At 40.7% G+C, this 24,255-nt stretch overlaps 5 protein-coding genes across 5 annotated transcripts; 3 read left to right on the forward strand and 2 right to left on the reverse strand. All coding sequences in view use genetic code 12, as the record gives it.

Annotated features, from left to right (window-relative positions):
- Nucleotides 1-1,337: 1,337 nt before the first annotated feature.
- On the forward strand, nucleotides 1,338-4,091 carry GZF3 (Gzf3p; the record flags this gene model as incomplete). Its single annotated transcript, XM_064918391.1, has 1 exon — nucleotides 1,338-4,091. One exon carries the CDS (start codon nucleotides 1,338-1,340, stop codon nucleotides 4,089-4,091), a length of 2,754 nt encoding a protein of 917 aa, XP_064774601.1.
- Nucleotides 4,092-5,208: 1,117 nt separating this feature from the next.
- PGM2 (phosphoglucomutase) lies at nucleotides 5,209-6,891 on the reverse strand (the record flags this gene model as incomplete). The annotated part of the gene is made up of 1 exon (XM_064918804.1): nucleotides 5,209-6,891. One exon carries the CDS (start codon nucleotides 6,889-6,891, stop codon nucleotides 5,209-5,211), a length of 1,683 nt encoding a protein of 560 aa, XP_064774602.1.
- Nucleotides 6,892-9,735: 2,844 nt separating this feature from the next.
- On the forward strand, nucleotides 9,736-12,559 carry RJT20DRAFT_118868 (OPT oligopeptide transporter protein-domain-containing protein; the record flags this gene model as incomplete). The annotated part of the gene is made up of 2 exons (XM_064915880.1): nucleotides 9,736-10,213; nucleotides 10,256-12,559. The coding sequence occupies exons 1-2, from the start codon at nucleotides 9,803-9,805 to the stop codon at nucleotides 12,557-12,559; spliced, it is 2,715 nt and encodes a 904-aa protein (XP_064774603.1). The 5' UTR covers nucleotides 9,736-9,802.
- Nucleotides 12,560-15,143: 2,584 nt separating this feature from the next.
- On the forward strand, nucleotides 15,144-17,891 carry RJT20DRAFT_96210 (OPT oligopeptide transporter protein-domain-containing protein; the record flags this gene model as incomplete). The annotated part of the gene is made up of 2 exons (XM_064921618.1): nucleotides 15,144-15,564; nucleotides 15,604-17,891. The coding sequence occupies 2 exons, from the start codon at nucleotides 15,144-15,146 to the stop codon at nucleotides 17,889-17,891; spliced, it is 2,709 nt and encodes a 902-aa protein (XP_064774604.1).
- A 3,406-nt stretch (nucleotides 17,892-21,297) lies between these two features.
- RJT20DRAFT_45293 (uncharacterized protein) lies at nucleotides 21,298-22,240 on the reverse strand. Its single transcript, XM_064920208.1, has one exon. It carries the CDS (start codon nucleotides 22,089-22,091, stop codon nucleotides 21,438-21,440), a length of 654 nt encoding a protein of 217 aa, XP_064774605.1. The 5' UTR covers nucleotides 22,092-22,240; the 3' UTR covers nucleotides 21,298-21,437.
- Between the last annotated feature and the right edge of the window lie 2,015 nt (nucleotides 22,241-24,255).

Here is a 24,255-nt window from a genome sequence, read left to right on the forward strand (position 1 = left end):
GGGAAGCCTACACAGAGGATGGGTTATTACCCTATTAGGATAGTGCCGTTGTCCGTTTGCAGGTTTTCAACGTTGGGCCATAGCGGGATCGTATAGCGACGAAGCTGAGCAATCGGCGGTGCAGTGATGAGCACTAAGGACGTACGGGATCGTCTACTAAGCATACCGTCAAAATAAAAAACCTCAGATGGCACGAGAATTGGGCCGTTGGGATGAGTCCAAAATTTTTTCGTCCCAAATCCGATGGAGAGAAAATGGCCAGGTGAATCGACGGCTCGCTCCAGGCTTCATGTTGAAGTTTTCAGTTGCAAGTGCATTCCAGGGGGTCTCCACCACCACCGTCCCATCCAATCACCGATCTTCTCCTCTACCCCATTCCATCCCTGCCACACACTCCTTAGTCACTGGGAAATATTTACCAATGACATATGCACTTCTTCACACACATTATCTCTCCCTAACGATAAGCACACCCAGCGAGAGATAAGACCGGCGCGCGTAAAGGGGGGTGGGGGGATGGAAATGGGTTTTTTATCTGATGGTGGTGGCGACAATTCAAAAAAGAAAAAAAAAAGAAAAAAAAACGGGACTGGGTAGCAGAACAGGAGGTAGGCACACCTGTGCTAACAGGATCACTAATTCCACCGCCCTCGCTACCAGGACCCACAATTAACTCGCCCGCATCCCACCCATTTTTTGACTTCGTCACCGTGACCGTGACTACCCACAAGCTTGTTGAGCCGCACGCCCTGCATTAGGAACTATACACCTGTATTAACGGGATCAGGCTGGGAAAATTTTTTTTTATCGCAGCCTCCCCCCCCCAAAAAAAAAACCCGTTGGCCATAAAACGAAATGGTGGTCGTTCTTCTTCTCCTTCTTTAGCCAGTTTTCTCTATGAATGTTGAAGGACTAATCCACTACATCGACTCAACTACACTCTCCTGAACCGTGGCTATCCACCAGTACCATTTTCAGCGAAATCGCAGCCGTTTTAACCCCCCATCTCTCGACCTCCATCCCAATTTTTCACCTCTCTTCCCTCTTTTTCCTTTTTTGCAATCTCTCCATTGTTCCTGTAAACCCACTGAATACCGTACCAGATAACCGATTTTTTGCCAGATTCCCAACTAAGAAAAACCATCCCAGCTTCTTCTACTTCATATAGTGTTCTTCTAGGTACAGGCAGTGGGTTTCGATAGTGAAATTTTTTTTATCTACCACCAGTTTAATCTTTTGAGAGATTGAAAAAAAAAAGAGAGCGAAGCGACTTTTCATGGAAAACGACCCAGGGCATTAGGTTAGCTATCGAGAACCAAGTAGTAGAAGACGTCGTTATGAGCGAGATTCAGCATCGTCTTCCTCCCGTGCCACCATCGGGCCCCGTAGTTCACACGCCAGCGGGCGTTAACAGTGGCAGCAGCGGGCCTAATAACAGTGCCAATTCGAGTTCCACCAATGCCAATCCTGGAGGGAGTACCAATAACTCTGCCACCAGCGGTCCTAGAACCACGGTTCCAGCTCCAGCGTCTTCCCAGGGTGTGGTTGCATCGATTTCGACGCCAAAAAGCTCCGAAATACCCCAGTCGGGACCTCCACAAATCAACGGAACCGGGGTTTCATCCTACAGCTCTGCTCTGATCCTTAATCAGGCACAACAGAACCAACCAACGGTGGTGAAAGCAGAAGTTCTTCCAGGGGTCAGTACGTTATCGGCACCACAGCCAGAAACTGCCCAAAATCCGCCAACTTTGGCGGTCCAGCCACAGCAAGAAGAGAGAAAACAACAACAAGAAGAAACTCAACATCAACAACATCAACAGGGTCCACCAACACCACCTTCACAGCAGCAACAGCAGCAGCCTCACCAACCACAGCCCCAACATTCGCTTTCTTTCAACCTGAACCCAGTTCATCCTAATGCCAAAACAACAACCCATGTAAATAATGGTACTACCACCACGAAAACCAACATAACCTCGCCAATTTGCCGTAATTGTAAGACTCAAAACACTCCGCTTTGGCGTAGAGATGAAACAGGACAAGTCCTCTGTAATGCTTGTGGTCTTTTCCTCAAGCTTCACGGGCGTCCCAGACCAATTTCGTTGAAAACTGATACCATCAAGTCTCGTAACAGAATCAAGCAGCAAAACGGAGCAAATACCCCAGGTTCAAATAAGTCTTCGAGCCCTAACACACCAGAGTTGAAGTCCAAGGACTCTAAATCATCCAGTGGGAACGCTGGAGGAAGTGGAAGCGGAAAGAAGTCGCCAAAGTCCAAGAAACATGGTAAATCATCGTCTCAATCTGCTGCCGACGGTATTCTTTCACAACAGCAGCAAAATGCTGGTAACAACTCGGGAAACAGTCAACAGAACGCATCGTTGACTCCCTTCTTGGCTGCTGCCGGTGGAAACGGAGGTTCTCTGTCAACTTCAGCAAATACACCAAACGGTTCGAGTTCTTCGTTTCCTCATCCAATTAATGCTTATCATCACCATCACCACCACCACCACTTACCTCCTCACTTACACTCTCATGGAAGCGGGCTTGGAGCATCGCAGCATAGTCAAATCCAGCCTTTGCACTATCCTTCGTCGACTCCAACCCAGTTTGCTCCAGGTTTACAGCGTATAACGTCTCCTTTGTTGCTTTCGACGTCTCTGTCGATCTCCAACACAAGAACAAACAGCAGTAACGGCACCAGCAAGATCTTGAATCCGATCCATGCGGCAGCCGGTGCTTTGGAGAACATGTCCAACGAATTAGGACCCAGTGCTACGTTCAAGGCTTCGAGCACAGGCCATAGCAGTGCCAATAGCAGCAATACCACGATAGCAGGAGTTTCTCTTATGAATAACCACCATTCTTCTATAAAACGAGAGTCTCCTTCGACTTCTTCTGCGATCTTCTCATCGGCGTTGAACCAGCAGCTGCTGCATCCTCCGATACTTCCTTCTCTTGGAGCTTCAAAGGTCGGTTCTCCATCGTTCACCCCGCTGAACTCACAGACTTTCCTGAGATCTTCCACGCCAACGATATCCCAGATCCACTCTCCAGAGGTGAAACACCCGGCACTTCCTCCTATACACCAGGTTTCCGGTCCAGGTTTGGTTTCTCAGCTGTCTCAGGCCATAGGAGGAGATTCCAAGAACCAATTGCCTCATTTCCAGAACAGTTTCAATGGAAATAGCGGTGGTTATGGTCAACAGCAGCATAATCAGCAGCCTAACCAACAGCACAAAGACCAGGCCAACGGGTTTGCCAGTAATAATGGTAACAATAACAATAATGGTAACAATAACAGTAATAACAGCACCAATAACCACGAAGTGACGCTCTTGAAGACAAGAATCTCCGAATTGGAGTTGGTAAACGACTTGTATCGTACCAGGATCATGGAGTTGGAAGCCATGGAACAGGCTGCCAGATTGAGAGAGAACTCGATGAGAAAGCGATTGGACGAAGTGTTGAACTTGAGAACAATTCCAACCACAAGTTCTACCTTGGCTACCAATAGTCCTACGACATCTGCCGTTGCTGCTGGAGCTTCCAGCACTGCCAGCGAGCCAGCAGCTGTGTCTATAGCGCCATTAACCCCATCAGCAGCTAACCAGACTCAAACTGTGGGTTCTTATTCGGTTCCACCACCAGTTGTTCAGGCTAGTCAATTGACAAACCCTGAAGGATCTTCTGTTTCCCCAGCAGCTTCTACTTCTGTTGCTGCTGCTGCTGGTTCTGCTTCTTCTGCTTCTGCTCCACCTCCACCAGCTCTGGTGCCAGCTGTCGTCGCTTCTACTGTCACTAGCCAGTATCCAGCTGCCGGTCCTCTTCCTCCAGCCAACTCGATGCAAGCTGGAATCAACAGGTTTTCGTTGAATAACCCAGAACCACATCAACCACAACATCCACAACCACAGCCACATCAACTCCCGCTTTCTGGTACCATTTTACCTTCAATCCGTGCCATTCCAGACTCGTCTGCTGCTCCGTCGTTGTCTCCAGCCTCCAACCATATCGTGTTACCTTCTTTGAAGAGAGAAAACGAGGAGGATTTCGATAAGGACGGCGCCAAGAAGATGAGATTTTGAGCTTCACCACCGAACCGAGTTTTAATGCTTTTTGCACCCAACGAATGATTATGATTGTAACCATCCTATGAGCCGAAATCTCGTGCCATGGAAGCCCATGATTCCTTTTAATGTCTAATTAACGTTGTTGTCCCATTTTTATTGCAGCTACATGTGTATTTAATGTTGTTTGTTGAGATTGTACTTGCCATTGCCATTATTTACTAGTTTGTTTTAGGAAGTTGTCCACCAGTCCACGATAATCATTATAATTTTAATAATAACAAGAATAACAAGAATATAATCAGAACAATCAGAATAATAATCATATCTATATATCTATTTATATATTTATCTTCACTTGTATATTAATATAACTGTCAAAAGTAAGAATGGTGGGTGTAGCTAGGTAATTTGAAATTTATGAAGTAAAAGTTGTAGTAGAAGGTATATATATATATGAATAAGAACCATAGAGTGAGTGCTGGCTTGAATAACGATATAGATTTTAAAATAGCATAAAGAGGTAATAAGTATCATTCATTAGGTTTGTGATACACCAAACGGTCCCTAAGTATTATATTAATTCAATAATTAAATATAGTTATACCAGGTGTAACACGTACTAAACCAATAGTATTTACATATAATGATATTGATAAATATACAGAAATTGATGGGAAGAAGAGTAATAAAGAAAAGAAGAAGATGAAGAGTAATGGAGAGCAATGGTGAGTCATGAAGACTATGAAGAGCCATGAAGACTATGAAGTCTGATGAAGAGTCATAAAGAGCCATGAAGAGTCATCAAGACAACGAAAACAAACAGAGAACCACAAAGCTTCTAAACGAACATAGTACAACAGCAAGACGACAGTTGCTATTATTGGTGGACATTAAACTTCATCCAAAGCCTCCTCTTTCAAACCCCCTACGTCCATCCACTTCATCCCCTTCATCAATGATAGTTATATCTGTATATTTTAAAGCCAAGAGAATGAATAATCGCAATAGAAGTAGACAACAACTGCCCATGGGCATCAAACAATAGGATTTTAGGATCTCTGGATCGAATAAAGATAAATCAAGTGAGTGTGGCTATCCAGAATTGAGACATAATGAAGAGCTCTTCACCCATCTAAGTACGCACATCTGGCTCGTCCTTACCCAAGAACTCCTTGAACTTCAACAATTCCAATACAAACGTGACGTCGTCAGCCAAGTATTGGTCAACTTTCTGGGAATAGGTAGACTCGTCGGAAGAATGCTTCTCCAAGTATAATCTGACAGTGGCTCCAGAAGATCCAGTACCAGACAATCTGACAATGAATCTCAAACCGCTTTCAAACTTAACGAACAAACCTTGGTTAGAAGAGACACTTCCGTCCAAGTCAGTGTAAGAGAAGTTGGCAGCCTCCTTGATGACATAGCCTTCGCCCAAAGAATCTCCAGCCTTCTTGCTGTCGACGATAGAGGCAAGCAAATCAATGATCTTCTGAGCTCCTTCACTGGCTACGTTCTCGAAATCATATCTGGTGAAGAAAGTTCTACCGTACTTCTTCCAGAACGAGTCTTGGACAACCTTGATGGAAGTTTCACCATCGGGGTTCTTCTTGTTGTAATCGGCCAATACGTTCAACCAGGCAACAACAGCCCACAAACCATCCTTTTCTCTGATGTGATTGGAACCAGTACCGAACGACTCTTCACCGCAGATACTCAACTTCTTGTCATCAAACAACGAACAGAAGAACTTCCAACCAGTTGGAACCTCGTAGACGTTCAAACCCTTGCTCTTGGCAACCAAATCGATGGCACCAGAGGTTGGCATGGATCTGGCTAAACCGTAGATTCCTTGCTTCTTGAAGTAAGGAATGGAATCGGCGTATTCGGAGATGATAGCGACAGAGTCACCTGGGGAAACGAAAGTTCCTGCTCCGTAGATCATGTTTCTGTCACCATCACCGTCAGAAGCCGCTCCGAAAGCGATATTCTCGGCATCAACTCTGTCGACCAACGTCTTGGCATAAGTCAAGTTTGGATCTGGGTGCAAACCACCGAAGTCTGGCAATGGGTGGTAGTTCTGGATGGACTCAATTGGCAAGCCCAATTCCTTGATGAACACGTCGTATCCGTAGGGTCCTGTGACACCATTCAAAGCATCGAACAAGACCTTGAAACCCTTTTCTTTGGTGGCAGACTCGAGGAAAGACTTGATCAAGGGGAAATCAAAGATATCCTTCAACATCTCGGTATAATCCTTGGTGGAGTCAATAACCTCGACCTCAATTGGACCCAATTGGGTAGTAGCCACGGTTTTCAAGTCCAAAGATGGCAAATCAATGAGCTTGTAAGTGGTCAACTTGGTAGAAACATCGTAGATCTTGTTGGTAACGGATTCTGGTGCTGGACCTCCGTTACCCAAGTTGTATTTGATGCCCAAATCGTTCTTAGGACCACCAGGGTTGTGACTAGCAGTCAAAATGATACCTCCGGTGGCACCTCTGATTCTAATGACATGAGAAGTTGCTGGCGTGGAGAGAATACCTCCCTGACCAAGAATCAACTTCTTGACACCGTTAGCAGCAGCGATCTTGGCGATCAAATCGATGACTTTGTCGTTGTAGAAACGACCGTCACCACCAACGACCAAAGTAGCACCGTCAGCGCCTTCTGGAATGGCATCCAAGATGGCCTGAATGAAGTTTTCAGTGTAATGTTGTTGTTGGAACACGGTGACCTTCTTTCTGAGGCCTGAAGTTCCAGGCTTCTGGTCGGAGAAGGGGTTTGTTTGGATGGTTTTGACCGAGAAATCGGACATTTTGGTTGTTAAAAGGGTTTGGTGGGTTAAAATGGGGTGAATGGGTGTCTTTTGACGATTTTTCAACAATAGCAATGGTGAAATTTAATGAAGTTGAAGCAGTTACGATGTCGATAAGGAATAACAACGACAATAACTACGCTTTCAACTATGGAACTATGGAACTATTGAACTCGTTGGGTAAAAGTAACACCGAACGTTCAGCCAAAGTAACAAAGCAGCAAAGCAATAAACCAATTGATAAAGCAATTGACAACTAATAATCTAATAACTCTTAGATAAGACTAACACTAACACTAAGACTAAGACTAGAAGATATACAGACTATACAGACTATTCAAACTATTCAGAATTCACAGAAGTCACAGAATTCACAGAATACTCACACGAACCAGACTAACCAGACTAGTCACACTATCACACTATCGAACCTGATCTATAACACTAACAGCTAACAGCTCTATCAACAGTTATAACCCCTTACAAATTGATACCAACGTACCAACTATACACTCAATTGTAACAGAAAACTCGGGAAAAAACTCACGGAAAAATCTCAGGGCAATTCCAATGACGCTCACAATCTCAATCCTCGTTGAATAATAGCAAAAGGCTTTTATAATACTGTCTTTTCTTCCCTTCTTCATCATCATTTCGTCATCGTCCGTCGCTTTGGAAATTTCGTGATTTCGAAGTGGGGGATGTGGTAACGTGACTGGTAGCGCCAGACGACAAAGTGGGGTGATGAGGATGCGACTTATGTAAGATGTGGTGTGGTGGGGTGTGGGTGGGTTGCAGGGGGAAGGAAGCGGTATGGGAGTTCGAAAAACGGGTGAAAATTGGGAGATGAAGGTTGGTTATGGTGGAACAGACGCTTGGGAAGTGAAGTAGATGGGTTTATAGCGTTTTGGTTTGAAGAAAAATCGTGGTCTACATGCAATTGAGGAATTATGACTACCAATGTTGGTGTGTTGCTGCTTACGTAAGCAGTTACTCTCACCACACCAAATGGGGTGGAGCGGGGGTTGCGCAATTTAACTGGGAAGGACGAAGAGACAAAAATGTGACATTGCTGTGTGCGGTGTAATTGGCGGGAATTAATGATTGGCTGGAAATGGGGAGGTAAATGTGTGGATGTAGTGAATTGGCTTAAACAGGGTTATGCATTTCCAATAATGCATTTCCAAGAGGATTCCATTGTGTGCGGTAATTTGATTTGCCAAATTTGAAGTATTATTAATTCGACATTGAGTCACTTGCAAATCCGTCTACACAATTCTTTATTGATTTCTCTCGGAAAATGACCGTATTTTGCTGTCTCCAAGAATTGTAATTCTTGACAGATGCGTCCTGCAGACTCTTTCCTAATCTGCAAAAAATAGAACCAATATTTTTTTGGGAGACATTTCGCTTACGTGAAAGGAGGCCTCACAGACAGGAGGCCTTAAAAGAACTGCAAGTTGACATGCAAGTCTTCAATGTCTCCTGGAGCGCTTTGGCTTTGGTTGATTTTGGTAAACAATGGATGGACTGAATAGTACAATGAGACTGCTAGTCTATGAATAGAAATTTAATGGGATCAGGCAGCATAGAGCATTATCGAAAGACTTTGAGACAGCCAGAGAAATAATAGTGACTTCCTCGTAGACTACCAAACAGTTAATATCACCTTATTATATTAATCTACCTTTGAACTACTGAACATGTATTCTAGAAGGTATGAAACAAATTCTTGAGCTGATTCGAATGACATAGTTTCTCTCAATATATAGTTCCATGACGGAGAACCTTTGTAACTATATTGTAATGCTTCATAACAGTCATAGCTCATGGATCTACCGTATATCTATCACCAGCTTATAGCTTCTCGGTATTTCGATGACGTTTACGTATACTCCTCCTGAAAAATCAATGTGTGAATAGGCGATGCTCTCATCTCACTACCACCAAAAAGAAGTTTCCTTGGCTTGGCTACTAAGGGAGGAATCATCCGAGAGATTATAATTTGTCCCCACCCACCCATTTATTCACTAGGGCATCATCAGTAAAAAGGGAAATGGATTTTTAGACAATCCAGAGGATGTGAAATACCGAAAATTCCATAGAAAACAAAAATCGTGCAGTCTCATGAAAAAAGCTCTCATATTTCGGGCCGTATCATTAAAACCTCATAGCCAAACCTAAATTTGGAATGCCGTACGTTACAAGGTTTGTCAATTAATTACACTTGACGCTTATATGCCTCTAATTTTAGATAGAGAGATTGTTCAAGTGACTCTTCAATGAACGGCTCTGCTGTGGAGCTATGATGCTAATTAAAGGGTAGACTGTCATGCGATTATGGGTTATGGTCTTGTACATCCACAAGTTGTGCTTCCTCAAGCATCAGAGGTTTTGTTATTTTAATATTCGTTGAAATATTAACCGCCACAAACATTTACAAGGAATTCAGTCACAGCGGCTCTGCTTTTTCTTGTAGCCGTCGTCTAAAGTAACTGAGATTCACTTACCTTTGTCGATTAAGATTGTGCGCAAAAACTTCAACAGGCCGTACGTGGGTGAAAACTTGCAACAATTCTTGGCTTAGGAAGACTTTTGAAGCAACCCAACGATGCCTCATTTCGATGCTTGAGCAAATCCGTCAGCGCTATTATTTGAGGAGTTGATATGCATAACTGCTTAAAAAATATTTCGCAGTAATATGAGCCATTCCATTAGAAGTATTTTCCAACATCCGAAAATTAGAGTTTCTTATCAGCTCCACGTATATCTGAAACCCAGCTTCCTATTACTCGAACGGCTCTAATACGAAGATTTATTTTCAAATTCTATAAATATAATGATTTCCAAACCAAATACCCATGTTTTATAATTTTTAGACTAAGTACCGTCCTATTGGCTACCATACAAAATGTCTGGACCTTTGAAAGGTGGACTTAACCAAATAACCAGCATCCATAGTGCGAAACCCTTAGAACTCGAGGACCATGAAATTGATTTGCAAGCGGTAACCTCCAACCCTGTGTCGATCAGTGAGGTAGGCACTTCTTTGACGGACCATCAAAAATTTATTATCTTGCAGAGAGTTCATATGGACGGTTTGGTGTCTCTTGATAATTTGCCTCCCACTGCTGCTTTCTATATCCAGAAAGTTGAAAACATTACCGAAGATGAGTCTATTGCCATCTTGAAAGAAGCAGTTGTCGATCTTAGAGATGATTCAAATATCCCTACACCTGATTATGTGTTTCTTGAAAAGTTGATTAGTTCGGCAAATGAGAAAACTTCTCATGTACACCAGAAATTACAATCCACCATTGAAGTAGAGAAGTTCCTGGGTTCAGACGAGGAGAAATACGAAGAGCACTCACAATCTTTTGAAGGAATTAATTTTGAAGGTGACATCCGCAAAATCGTAGACTGGAGTTTGCAGGTAAGGCTAGAGGCTGTTTTGATCGCTTACCATTCTCCTTATCCTCAGGTAAGGGCGATCACTGACCCGTTTGATGATCCCTCAATTCCTGTCGAGACTGTCAGAGTTTACATAGCTGGAGTCGTCTGGACTGCGATTGGTGCTGTGGTGAACCAATTTTTTGAGGAAAGACTCCCAAATATCACCTTAAGTCCTGCCATTGTTCAGATATTCCTTTACCCTACGGGTTTACTTTTGGAAACTATCTTACCAAAGTGGAAATTTACTATCTGGAATCAAAGTATTGATCTTAACCCGGGCCCATGGTCTCGAAAAGAGCAAATGCTTGCAACATTGTTTTATTCAGTCTCTGGTGGAGGTGCTAGTTATGCTTCTAGCATTCTCCATGTTTATAAAATGGAAAGATTCTACAATAGCCAATGGGCTGACTTTGGATTTCAAACGTTGTTAGTTTTATCCAACAACTTCTTAGGTTTTGGATTCGCAGGTGTTTTCAGAAAATTTGCAGTTTATCCAGTTGAAGCCATCTGGCCAACGGTGTTACCAACAATAGCTTTGAATAGAGCTTTAATGGTTCCTGAGAAGAGAGAAGTTATAAATGGATGGCGGTTGTCCAAGTATGTCTTCTTTTTCATTGTCTTTGGTACATCTTTCTTATATTTTTGGATCCCCGACTACTTATTTCAAGCATTGCTGACATTCAATTGGATGACTTGGATCAAACCGGACAATTTTCACTTAGCTGCGATTACAGGATCTATTGGTGGATTGGGCTTGAACCCTATTCCAACATTTGACTGGAATGTACTTAATGAATTCACTAACTGCTTGGCAATCCCATTTTTCACCCTGTTAACAACTTATATTGGAGGAATCATCTCTATGTTTTGTATTATCGGAGTCTATTACACCAATTACAAATGGACATCCTATCTTCCGATCAACACGAATAGTTTATTTACAAATACGGGAGAGCCATATGCTGTCACTACAGTTCTCAATGAACAAGGTTTGTTAGACAATAAGAAATACCAAAACTACGGTCCTCCATTCTATTCAGCTTCAAATTTGGTTGCATACGGCGCATTTTTTGCCATCTACCCTTTCGCAATTGTCTACGAAATTGGAAATAGATACAAACAGATGTGGAAAGCATTTAAAGGAGTTGCTATTGGATTAAAAAATATCAGAACATCATCTTTAGAAGGATACAATGATCCTCATAGTAAGATGATGACTGCTTACAAAGAAGTTCCGGATTGGGTCTTTTTGGTGGTCTTGGTTATCTCGCTTGTTTTGGCTATTGTCTGTGTGGAAATATACCCTGTTGAAACTCCAGTTTGGGGTTTGTTCTTCGCACTTGGTATCAACTTCGTCTTCTTGATTCCAATAACTGCAGTTTACTCCAGGACCGGATGGGGTTTTGGTCTTAATGTGCTTGTTGAATTGATTACTGGATATGCTCTTCCAGGTAATGGATTGGCATTGATGTTCATCAAGGCCTTTGGATATAATATTGATGGACAAGCTCAAAATTATATTACCGATCAAAAAATGGCTCACTATGCCAAGATTCCACCCAGGGCATTATTTAGGGGACAAATCTTATCCGTTTTCATTGCTTCTTTTGTCCAATTAGGTATTCTAAATTTTGTTATTGGTAATGTCACAGATTATTGTGACCCACACAATAAACAAAGATTTACCTGCGCTAATGCCAGGACACAATACAGTGCTTCTATTTTATGGGGGGTAATTGGACCAAAAAAGGTGTTCAACGGATTGTACCCAATATTGCAATATTGTTTCTTGATTGGATTTTTGGCTGCGATTCCATGTCTTGCTATCAAATGGTATGGACCCAGAAAATATACCAAATACTTCGAGCCCACTCTTGTTATTGGTGGTTTCTTAAATTGGGCACCAGTTAATCTCACATACTACACTGGAGGTTTATACGTGTCTTTTGCGTTCATGTACTACATTAAAAGAAGATTTGAAGGTTGGTGGCAGAAATATAATTATATTTTGTCAGCAGGATTAAGTGCTGGTGTTGCATTTGCTTCTATCATTATATTTTTTGCAGTTCAGTATCATGATAAGAGTATTTCTTGGTGGGGAAATAATGTCATAAATGAAGGAATTGACGGTGGGTTCGGTCGCCAATCCCTATTGAATGCTACTGAAAGCGCTCAAGATGGGTATTTTGGGCCACGGGTTGGTCACTTCCCTTAATTGTTTATGTGAAATTTTATAGGTGTAATGTGGTGATCTTTGATCAAATCAATAAACAGTGTTAACACCCAACTGAGAACCTCCAAGAGGAACTGAGAAGTGTAAAAGATGGCAATAGTGAGATATCATTCATCCACAGCATCATCAAAAGAATTTTCCATTTCATTACTATTTAGAAGCGACTCACCGCTATATTATAAGTACACATTGGTACTGCTTTCTGACAGAGGACCTATGATAGAATAGTTACTCAAAGCTCCAATTACACAACAAAGGGAATCACAATGAAAAGTACTCCAATTTTCTAGAAGAAACGGTACTGGATAAAACCCTAATTTAGTAGCCTTCCCTCTACTTATTGAGTTCAAGCCTACAGATCCATGGTTCCCCAACAAAAACTATTGAAGCGATTCTGCATGAGGTTTATTCCCTTTTTATCAAATCTCTAATTGGTTGTGCACGCTATCCAGTTACGTAGTCATTATTACAATGGAAACTCAAATGACGATAATGTAAACCTTCTTTCTCTCTTTTTCTTCACTGAATTACTTAAATTGAAGCCTGAAGGCTCCTATGTCTTCGTTTCATGAGTAAAGGTACATGGCAGTAGTTGCATATGTTGGAACAGTACTTATAACATGCGACATCCTGTGTGTACTACCCCTACCATTAGCATGCAATCCACCGCTTGGATCTCAGTAGTCAATGAGGTGCGCAATTTAGGTTGAAGCCATAAAATGCGACATTGTGGAGGGTTGGTGGTGCAAGACCCAAACCCGGTACCATTGCTAGATGGTTAGGTGAGGAGAAATGGAAAAAGAGGTTCACTACCAGGGACATCATTAGTGATCAAATACTTCCATCCAGAATTCATTATTACATGTCACGTGTCACATTCCTCACTGTTTCATATGTTATCTCTGTTCTTCTTTGCGATCACTTTTCGACCGATGGGCCTTCACTTGATCTTCGCAAAAAATATTGGTTTTTGCGAATAGTTTTTCGCTTCCACTGAGGCTTTACTCACTGCAGGGGCTTAAACAAGTGCAAGAGAATTTTAGACTTCAACTTTGACGTGCTCTTGCGTTCCTTGATGATAGTGACAAAGATGTGTAAAATATATTAAGAGACTATTAAATTTACTAACATGCCATGGATAAAATCATGGATAAGAAGCCAATTAGGTAGGAATATATTCTTCATACTCTGATATATGTCAAGGAGATTTACCAACAAGACAATTTATGTTTCTTCTGTACGTTGTGCACTGACAAGTAAAAGGACATTGCAAGAAGCAAGTTATATGCTCTGAATTAGTGTGACCGATATCAACAGTGCACTCGGCGAAGGTCTGTAATGCTTGACACTAAGAACGCCACAGAAGCCACCACTACGACAATGAGAATGCATTGTCATTCCTTCAGGAATGTTTGTTCCATAAAACAGCATCTGAAGTGAGAGCACAAAAGGATATCTTTGATGCCATAATAATAAGTGCCGAGCCATCCATCGGGAACAGGGAGCCGCCAAGTTGTATCTTCAAAAAATATCTCTCAAATATTCGCAAAATTTGGGGCCGTATCACTGTCAGGGTGACGTCAACAAAGGTATTTTGCCGAATTATGAGCGGCGCTCTTAATGCGCTTAATTTAAATTAAAATGCAAGTTTTATTCGCCGACAATCCGCGCGCGCGAAACCTCCAAATTTGGTTTCCTCAACCACCCCATTTATCTAGCACCGATCAGATGAAATATACTGCATGTAAAGCAATCAGCTTTCTCTACACTCTTAGAGAGTTATAATAATTAACTTATGAGCCAACTGTGTAATTAACTTATGAGCCAACTGTGTATCCTCACCTTCCACGAGTGGCTCGGTGGTCTCAGAACAAGAAAAAAAGAGATTTTTAGGATTATGAAGTAAGCAGGCCATACGTCAAATCGGTTCTCAAATTACGTCATTCAGATAATAATGACTTGCTAAAGACAGTAACTAAAAGAAAAATGCCAGTTATCTATCAGGGTTACTCATTTTACAATTGATCATCTTGGAGATAGCTAAATTTTGTAAGAGTCAAATTAAAGTAATGTTGCCTCTGAATAGTTGGACTTTAAGCCTGCCCAAAAATGTCTACCCCCATACCTTCTTTCCTTCTCTTCCTCGGGAGGTAATCCTTCCCCTAGGATATCATAAAATTGAATAATTATGAACTGCCTGTGGAGAGAGGGAAAACCTTAACTAAATTCGACCACATGAACAGGTGTCAGCATGATACAAAGGGTGGTGTCTTCATTATAATGCAATCCACACTAATTCTTGTGTGGCACATTATTTTATTACTTTAGATTAGCCTACATCCTGTAGGAGCCTCACCATTGAAGTATTTTCTGAGACTTTTGCAGCAAAGTTGTGGTTGAAACAGAGCGGTATCTGAAATTTCTCTTTGGGCGAGAAGTTGAAAGAAAACTACGAAATTCCGTACGGCTATATGGGAGGAGTCTAAAGCATTTGTATATAAATGCTAGATACGGCCTCCATTATTGTAAAATAACTCTTCAATAGGCTTTATACCGAGCATTCAAGATGGCAGGTTCTGAGAAAAATGAAAACAATCAAATTATTAGCATTCATAGTGCAAATCCTTTAGATCTAGAGGATCATGAGATTGACTTATGGGCGGTCACTTCAAATCCCGTTTCCATTGGTGAAGTTGGTACTTCTTTGTCAAATGAGCAAAAGGATTTAATTTTGAAGAGGGTACACTTGAATGGTTTACTTTCGGTGGAAGATTTGCCTCCTGCAGCAGTCTTCTATATTCAGAAGGTTGAGAGTTTGTCCACAAAGGATGCGGTAGCCATTTTACAGGATGCAATTCTTGAATTCCGTGATGATATCAATATTCCCACTCCAGATTATGAATTATTAGAGAGATTAGTCGAGTCGTATGACGGAAAAAATTACAATGTTAAAGAGAAATTGCAATCCAACTTTGATAATCAAAAAGGTTCTTTTCTGGATGAGGAAAGGTATGATGGGACATCAGCTTCTTTTGAGGAAACGGCTCATGAAAGTGACTTCCACAAAATTGTTGATTGGGACTTGCAAGTCAGATTGGAAGCAGTATTGATTGCTTACCATTCCCCCTACCCTCAAGTTAGAGCTGTTACAGATCCTTTTGATGATCCCACAATTCCTGTTGAAACTGTTAGAGTCTACATTGCAGGAATTATTTGGACGGCTATTGGTGCTGTTATTAACCAATTCTTTTCCCAAAGACAACCTGCCATTGAATTAAGTTCTTCTGTCGTGCAAATTTTCCTTTATCCAACTGGAGTAGCTTTGCAGTACATCTTACCGAAATGGAGATTTAAAGTTTGGAAGTACACCATTGATCTCAATCCTGGACCATGGTCTCATAAGGAACAAATGCTTGCAACGTTGTTTTACTCCGTGTCGGGAGGTACCAGTTACGTCTCTCTGTACATCCATGTCCAAAAGATGAAAATATTTTATGACAACCAATGGGCAAACTTCGGATTTCAAACTTTATTGATTTTGTCCAACAACTTCCTAGGCTTTGGATTTGCTGGTATTTTCAGAAAATTTTTCGTATACCCTGTTGAAGCATTGTGGCCTACTCTTTTACCTACAGTAGCTTTGAACAGAGCATTGACAGTTTCTGAGAAAAAAGAAAGTATTAATGGATGGGTTATCTCAAAATACACTTTCTTTTTCATCACATTTGCGTCATCTTTCGTGTACTTTTGGATCCCTACCTACCTCTTCCAAGCCTTGCTGTACTTTAACTGGATGACATGGATAAAACCAGATAATTTCAACTTGGCAGCCGTTACAGGGTCTCTAAGCGGGTTAGGCTTGAATCCCGTTCCAACATTTGACATAAATACTATCCTTGATAATGCTGCTTTGATTATTCCATTTTACACCCAATTTTCCTCGTACATTGGATCTATTCTTTCCTTTTTCTGTATTATTGCAGTGTATTATTCTAATTACAAATGGACAGCTTACCTTCCTATTAACTCAAACGGATTATTCACTAATACTGGACATCCTTATAAGGTTACTGCAATCCTCGATGAGAATAGCTTATTGGATCATAAAAAGTATCAGGAATACGGCCCCCCATTCTATTCTGCTAGCAACTTGGTGTCTTACGGTGCTATTTTTGCACTCTATCCATTTGCAATTGTATTCGAGATAGGAAGAAGTTATAAGCAAGTATGGAAAGCAATCAAAGATGTTATTTTGGGATTCAAAAGCTTAAGAAGGTCAAATTTTGAAGGCTTTAACGATCCGCACTCCAAAATGATGACAGCTTACAAGGAGGTTCCAGATTGGATATTCTTGGTTGTATTGGTTATTTCCCTCGTGCTAGCAATAATTTGTGTGGAGGTGTACCCTGCCCAAACACCTGTGTGGGGAATTTTTTTTGCCCTAGGCATTAATTTTGTGTTCTTAATACCTATAAATTCAATTGCTTCAAGAACGGGGTTTTCATTTGGACTCAATGCCTTAGTCGAGTTGATTGTTGGATATGCTCTTCCAGGTAATGGATTGGCATTGATGTTCATCAAGGCCTTTGGATACAATATTGATGGGCAAGCCCAAAATTATATCACAGATCAGAAGATGGCGCATTATGTCAAAATTCCTCCAAGAGCCTTGTTCAGGGCACAAATTATATCAGTTTTTATTGCATCTTTTATTCAATTAGGGATAATGAACTTTCAAATGAATGGTGGTATCGATAATTACTGCGACCCACATAACAAACAGAAATTTACATGTCCTGGTACCCGAACATATTACAGTGCATCAGTTATCTGGGGTGTAATTGGCCCAAAGAAAGTTTTCAATGGATTATATCCGATTTTGCAATATTGCTTTTTAATTGGATTTTTATTAGCTATTCCTTGTCTTGCCGTAAAGTGGTACGGACCTAGAAAGTACACCAAGTACTTCGAACCTAGCATTATTATTGGTGGCTTCCGTATCTGGGCTCCATATAACCTCACCCACATTACAGCAGGCCTTTATGTCTCAATTGTCTTTATGCACTATATTAAGAAGAAGTACGAGGGGTGGTGGCAAAAGTATGACTATATTTTATCTACTGGTTTGACTTCTGGTATTGCTTTTTCTAGCATCATCATCTTCTTTGCAGTGCAATATCATCACAAGAGTTTATCCTGGTGGGGTAACGATGTACCATTTCTTGGTGTCGATGGTGGTTACTTCACTTTGTTAAACGCAAAAGAAAGAGCTCCTGATGGATATTTTGGACCACGGGTCGGTCACTTCCCTTAATTGTTTACGTGAAATTTTATAGTGTTATGCAGTGATCTTTGATTGAATCAATAAACAATGTTAACACTAACTGAGAACACCCATGAGGAACTGAGAAGTGTAATCAATGGTAATAGCGAAATATCGCATCAACAGGAACATTTTACATTTTCTACTTTAGGAGCAATAAAACACTATATTGGAGAGCGACAGTTACAACACTTAGCCAAGAAGCGATCACCAATTCAAACAATAATATATGAAGAACAGAACAAGCTTTCCAAATAAAGACTCTTACCGTCATAAGACTGAGATGGTGCCACTAGCAGACGAACAATGTGCTTGTAGTACATTACAAGAAACTAAGTTTCAAATAGTAACCAACAGTGAAAATTGGATTTGATCATCTAGGGCTCATACAATATTTTATGTGCGATATTAACCTACAATCCGCTAAGTTCAGCAGTAATCTGCAACGCTTTTATAATAGAAAAGACATAAGTGACATATTCCTTTTTAGCCTATGACGTATTTATAAAATGATTGAAGACATTATTATTAGGCCCCATCACGTCTTTATTAATGAAGAATCTAGGCAAGGCACTAATAGGCACGACTTGTTTAATCAATCCAAAATGCATAGATGGGGGGTATCACCCAAAATTAGTAGTGTTCATCTAACCACATGGCAGAAAATCGCTCATTTATAGGCAAACTCTTCAGTATAACAAATGAAAATTTACGTGGAAGGACGACAAGGCATGCGACAATTAATTTGGGCTGTGCAATAGGATTGGTAAGTGATTATATAAAGTTAAGGGCAACACTGTGAACATCTGCAGTTCCATAAATGTCTTTCAGTGGTGCTCCGGTGTCGCTTGGGGGTAAACGAAGGATGTCTTTGTAAAGATCTAAGGTGAGATTTTAAAATATTCGCACATTCTGAAACATTTTCCGTTGTTTCAGATTACATTGTAATCAATTTAAGGAAACTCAATATAAAATATACTGTCAAGGATTGCTACCCTATTTATTTATTATCAAGTCGCCACTCCAGTGTATATTGTGTGAGATATACATAGAAGAGATGAAAAGTCTTAGAAGTACCTGACATCTATTTAAAATAAAGAAAGGTGATACATTGCCAGCTGTTATGAAATGAAAAGGGAATTTGGTCAATGCTTCAGCAGGGTTTGCTCTGCCTTTTGATTTTCTTTGGGTGAATCTTTTCCACTTCTGAGTGATATAAATTAGTTTTGAAATGAGTCAGTTAAGCGGGTGGACCTTGCTTTCATCAGCGCGCCAATATGAATACAGCTTTTACATACACAAGCAGAAGGGTTGGAAGTTTCACTTGGCTTAGGTATGTCCAATTAAACTTAAAGACATAAAAAGAAAATAATGCGAGCTTATTCGAAACTGCATGCCACAATTCCTTTCAATTATATCAATATTTTAGGCCATTCCACTAGTAAGGAGTCTAATAGGCTAGCCAGAAAGTGAACAGCAGCGCACCTGGAATAACTAAATTACCAAATGACATTGTGTGCGCAGGGATATCGATGTCGAGCAATTACTGTAGTGTGATACTTCATACATTATGGCGACACAATCTTTGAACGAGAAGTCCTATTGAGCTGCCATGGAGTTGGACCATCACTTAGTCCATATTAATATGCAGTGAGAGGAAGTTTGGTTATGACAACTGTGATAGAACTAACAGATGCTATGTAATACACTGTTGTCAGACATAAAACCTATAGTTGAGTATGAAGCTCTTTTGATGTATACTTGTAGTATTGATGTACTCTACCAGGATGCTTTCTAGAAAGAGAACAAATGTTACTTAACAAGATACAGCGTTATTATATTAAGTATAAGGCTCATGTAGAATTGTTCATAAATGTGGTTCTTATCTTCTTTCCAATAAACTTCAGCAGAGGAAGCCAACAATATCTGGTAATGTGCCTATCAGGCTTTCCCATTTTCACTATTTTCTACTTGTAAATTCTGCTGGATGAAAGCAAATGCAGAATCGGTGGTGCTTTTCGATCACCCAAGAACTTGGATTGATCGTGCACTATCGATGGTTCAATATAAATATACTATACATATACTTTCATTGAGGATTCTGTTTTGGGAGCTTCTTTATATCGTTTCTTGACAGCAATATGAAACAGAATACAGAGTACTCAGTTATACTAAGTACGAATGCGACTTGCACCTTTCTGGATTCACTTAAATTGAGACAAAGGGGTAGTGGCAACTTACCTTGACATCTTGTGTGGACGACTTTATTCATTGGTCATTGATCATTGATCGTTGATATACTATTGTATAAATCTAGTATTTGATTTTGTATCTCAGTAGAGCTTTCGTGTGTTTCTACACTGGAAACTACTTAGTTCTGCACATATTGCGTCAAGGGTAGTGCATAACTCTAAACGCAAATCTTCTGGTCACAAAGATACAAAAAATATTGCTCTGCAGGTCCTAGTTAACAAAATATTGTGCGCAAGTTTCATTATCATATTTTGTTAACTAAGCCACGGTTTAGGACAGAACAAACACCCATATGCGTGCATTCACAGTATGGATGGATGGCAATACGAGAAAGATATGTGCCATACCTATAGATAGTTTGCCGATGGAGCCACCTATTAAGATTGCTTTTGTAAGTGCAGTTGTGGTTATCTCCTTAGGCGTTTACCTGAAATCTTGCTTATCGCCCCATTTTCTGCGATTATAATCAATGGTATTGTATGAACACACTTCCTCTCCTTAGCTGAATTATCGGATATCGAAGTGCCAAGGTATAAAAAGACGAGCGATTGCTCTTCATAAACACTGAGCTTTTGAGATCTCTGTAGCGTTGTCTTCTAGTACCATCCATAATGTCTAGTTCTGAAAAGGGAGACCTTAATCACATAGTCAGTATTCATAATGCCAATCCATTGGATCTTAAAGATCATGAAATCGACTTGCGAGCTGTTGTATCAAACCCAGTTTCGATAGGACTGTCTGGACAGTGAACTCAGACATTTTTGGCGGCTTTCAGTGGGATTCTAGGCGTCTTTTGACGGTATTTCTCCAATAGCAACAGTAACGAACAGCGACGAACACTAGTCAATGGCTATGAAACTGTGGGTAAAACACAGAAACGAAGGCGGATACACAGCTTCTAGCGGGCCAAACACAAGCAACAGCAACTGTGGACTTCAAATCGGATCCAAAAACAGCAATTCAACGGGCTTAGACCTCCTCTTGTTCCTAATATCAACGGTATAGTACTAATAAATACTAATAAACTATACGGTTATGAACACAACTGGCAAGAAGTACACTCAATTGCACGGGATATCGGGGCAACAAACTCACGGAAAAGACTCCAATGGGGTTCAAAATACATTTGGAACGTTCGCAGCTAGCTAGAATCTCCAAGATCGACTCCAAAGCACTGCTTAACACGCTTCTTCTTCATCATTACGTCGTTATTCGCCGATTTCGAAATTTCGTGATTTCGAAGTGGGGATATCTGATCACGTGACTCGGAGTGGGTGATGAGGGTTAGTGATTACGTAAGCGAGATAAACGGAGATGGTGGACTTTGAATGGGAGGAGATCAGTGGAAGTGATGGGAGCAGGTGAGCAAAGAGGGAAAGAACAGTGGTAAGGGTATTCAGGGTTAATTTGAGAGTACGAGACAATACTTTGACTCCACTCTAAGGAGAAAAGTGCACATTTTACATAGGGTTTACCCTCTATTACATGGGACAAGTAAGTTCCCAGCGAGGCCGACTGCTTACGTAATCGCAACTCGCACGCACCGGACTGTGGTGGAGCGAGGGGTGCGCAATTCAAGTGGGAAAGAGGAAGAGAGAAAAATGCGACAATGTGGTGTGCAATTGGCGGAGACATGGCTGGCTGGAATGGGGAAGTGGGTATTATGCTGGGAACTGCAGTGGAAAGTGTAGTAGGAAGTGTGTTTCGGGTTCGGAGGGATGTGTGGAGAGTAGCTAGAAGGTTCCTTTGAGGTGTTTCATATCGTCGTCCATAGGCCCGCAGAAGATAGTCCTCTAACTCGTATTGTATGTTCTTGGCAACCACGTCAAAATTGCTTCCACCAAGAATCGTAATTCTTGACAGTGCATCCTGCAGACGCAATTGTTTTTCGCAAAAAATAGAAAACCAATTTTTGGCGCAACATGCTCGTCGCTTCATAGTTCGGAGGCTTCACACACAGCAAGGCTTAAGGAGCAATAAATCACCATTGTAAATACCTTTCCTTTGCGTTAATCCGTCATTTCTTCGTGATAGTGACCAATGGGTAGATGTAATAGGAACCAAGCTCATTTCCAGGTGAAGGATATACGATGTGACATGAAAGCCATTTGGGCAGTTTTGTGCCATCAACTACTTTTATAGATCTATAGTTAAGCTAGGTCATTAACATTTTCATGCTGAATCATATTTTTGGGCCAAATTAAAGGGGTCAATTTGTAGCTCAATGTAATGTGGAAATGTAGTACTAAATATTTGACACAGTTGGTTCCATTTTGTGCTAGCAATTGGTTTCCCCGTACCATAAATGATACGACGAATTGAAGAGAACCACTCAATAAGTGCTTGCATTCAACCACCACATTGTTCCACATAACTAAAGGATTTTGATTTTGCACATTACACCTCCTTAGAAATGATAGAAAGTTCACTTCAATGTTGCAGGAAGGTTTGAACAGTTGTGGAAAGTAACAGCTTTTTCAGTATTAATAACAAAGTCACAGAAGTGTACTGTATCCTCTAAGCAATCTCATCAAATATTTCAAGAAGACTTTTTGCAGTAGCAGTTTTTATTTGCTTAAAATACAGCTTTTGGGCGAGAAATATGCTTGTCTCTTCGTAAATTGGGAGCCTTACATGCTACGCTTAAAGATAGCAAATACCATTTTTAAAGAATATCAGGTTTTCAGGCGCTGTTCAAGCAGTAGTGGTAGCCACCACCTTGAACAATATTCGAAGGCCAGTAATAAGAGAAGATAAGAGAAGAGAGAACCTCATTTTCAATGGACTTGCAGCTTGTAGATGCTAAAAGAAAGAGAGAAAGCGCCAGGTATACACATATCGAAGTGGCAGTTGTTCCAACGCAACAAAAATGAGTTATAAAATAATGGAGTCAGTACAGAGTTTGACCACTTGGTAATCAACAATGAACTTCGAAGTCCACCTTGTGAACAGTTCTTCCTCTTCGAAGCAAACGACAGTACATCAATCAAAAAGCTGTACACATGGATATGATGTTCTCTTGTAGTCATTGTTTCTAAACAACTTTACTCGATGATTTGTAACTGGTTTCCTACAATATTGTTAAGAATATGGTGCATAGATGTGACGGAACCTTTCGAAGGCGTGAGACCCTTCTCCTTTTCCCTTGGTGCTAGAGTACAACTGAAAAAAGATTTTGGAGGAGATCCTCTAAGAGTGGTGAATCTGGCTATATCATTTTCTTATGAAGACGTTTCTTGTGAACGTCTTATCGGGATTGTAGGAGTACCAAATTAAAGAACCAAAGCTTCCATCGGAAAGAAGAGAACAAAAGCCATATCAAAGCAAGTCTTAATAAATTTAGTACCCCTCTCTATATATTTTATTTTGGGCAGAATTTTGGCCGTGCCTCACTTACAGGACGATGGTTTTAGAGCCGAATTATGAGACGGCAGCGAATCTAATGGTGTGGAGCCAAAGAGTCAGTCTTACCTATGTCATATGCAAATGATCGCTAAAGTCATCTTCAAAAAATATTACTCTGCAGGCAACAATTCAATAAAATATTATGCGCATTTTGCTGGAACGTATTCTATTGCTAAACCACAAACTAGCAACGCAATAAGCACCCCAGGAAACACCAACTGATTCTCTACTGTTGTTATGTACCTAACGACTCTACAGCCAACAGCAAAATACCTCTAAACATGTGCAACTACATAAGTTCGGTATCTCTGTATGAAGAGGATCTGAATGGTTTCAATCAGATGTAACATGATTGAGTATCTCAACATAGAAGAAGGAAAAATGACCAAGGCGTGCTACCAGAGAGTAAAAAAGTCCTAAAATATTGGATCTTCGTGCTGAATATATTTATGTCCTACAGAAGTCCCCTTGTTTTGTTTGAATAACCAGCTAAATGATCAAGAGAAGAAAAAAAGCAAATGAGTCAGTCAAAGCATTAATTCAGAGATATAATGATGCCCGTGTTTTCCAATCAGTCAACCTTGGAAAATAGTTCCCAACTTTCGCATGCCCCTGAATCGACATGACTTTGCAGGTGTTGACAGCGAAATCAAAGTTGATTGCTGAAATAACTTTCCCAGTGTCTATATACCATTAT

This window comes from Scheffersomyces xylosifermentans (genome assembly GCF_036884685.1).
Source record: "Scheffersomyces xylosifermentans strain CBS 12540 chromosome Unknown RJT20scaffold_4, whole genome shotgun sequence".
Classification (NCBI taxonomy): Eukaryota; Fungi; Ascomycota; class Pichiomycetes; order Serinales; family Debaryomycetaceae; genus Scheffersomyces; species Scheffersomyces xylosifermentans.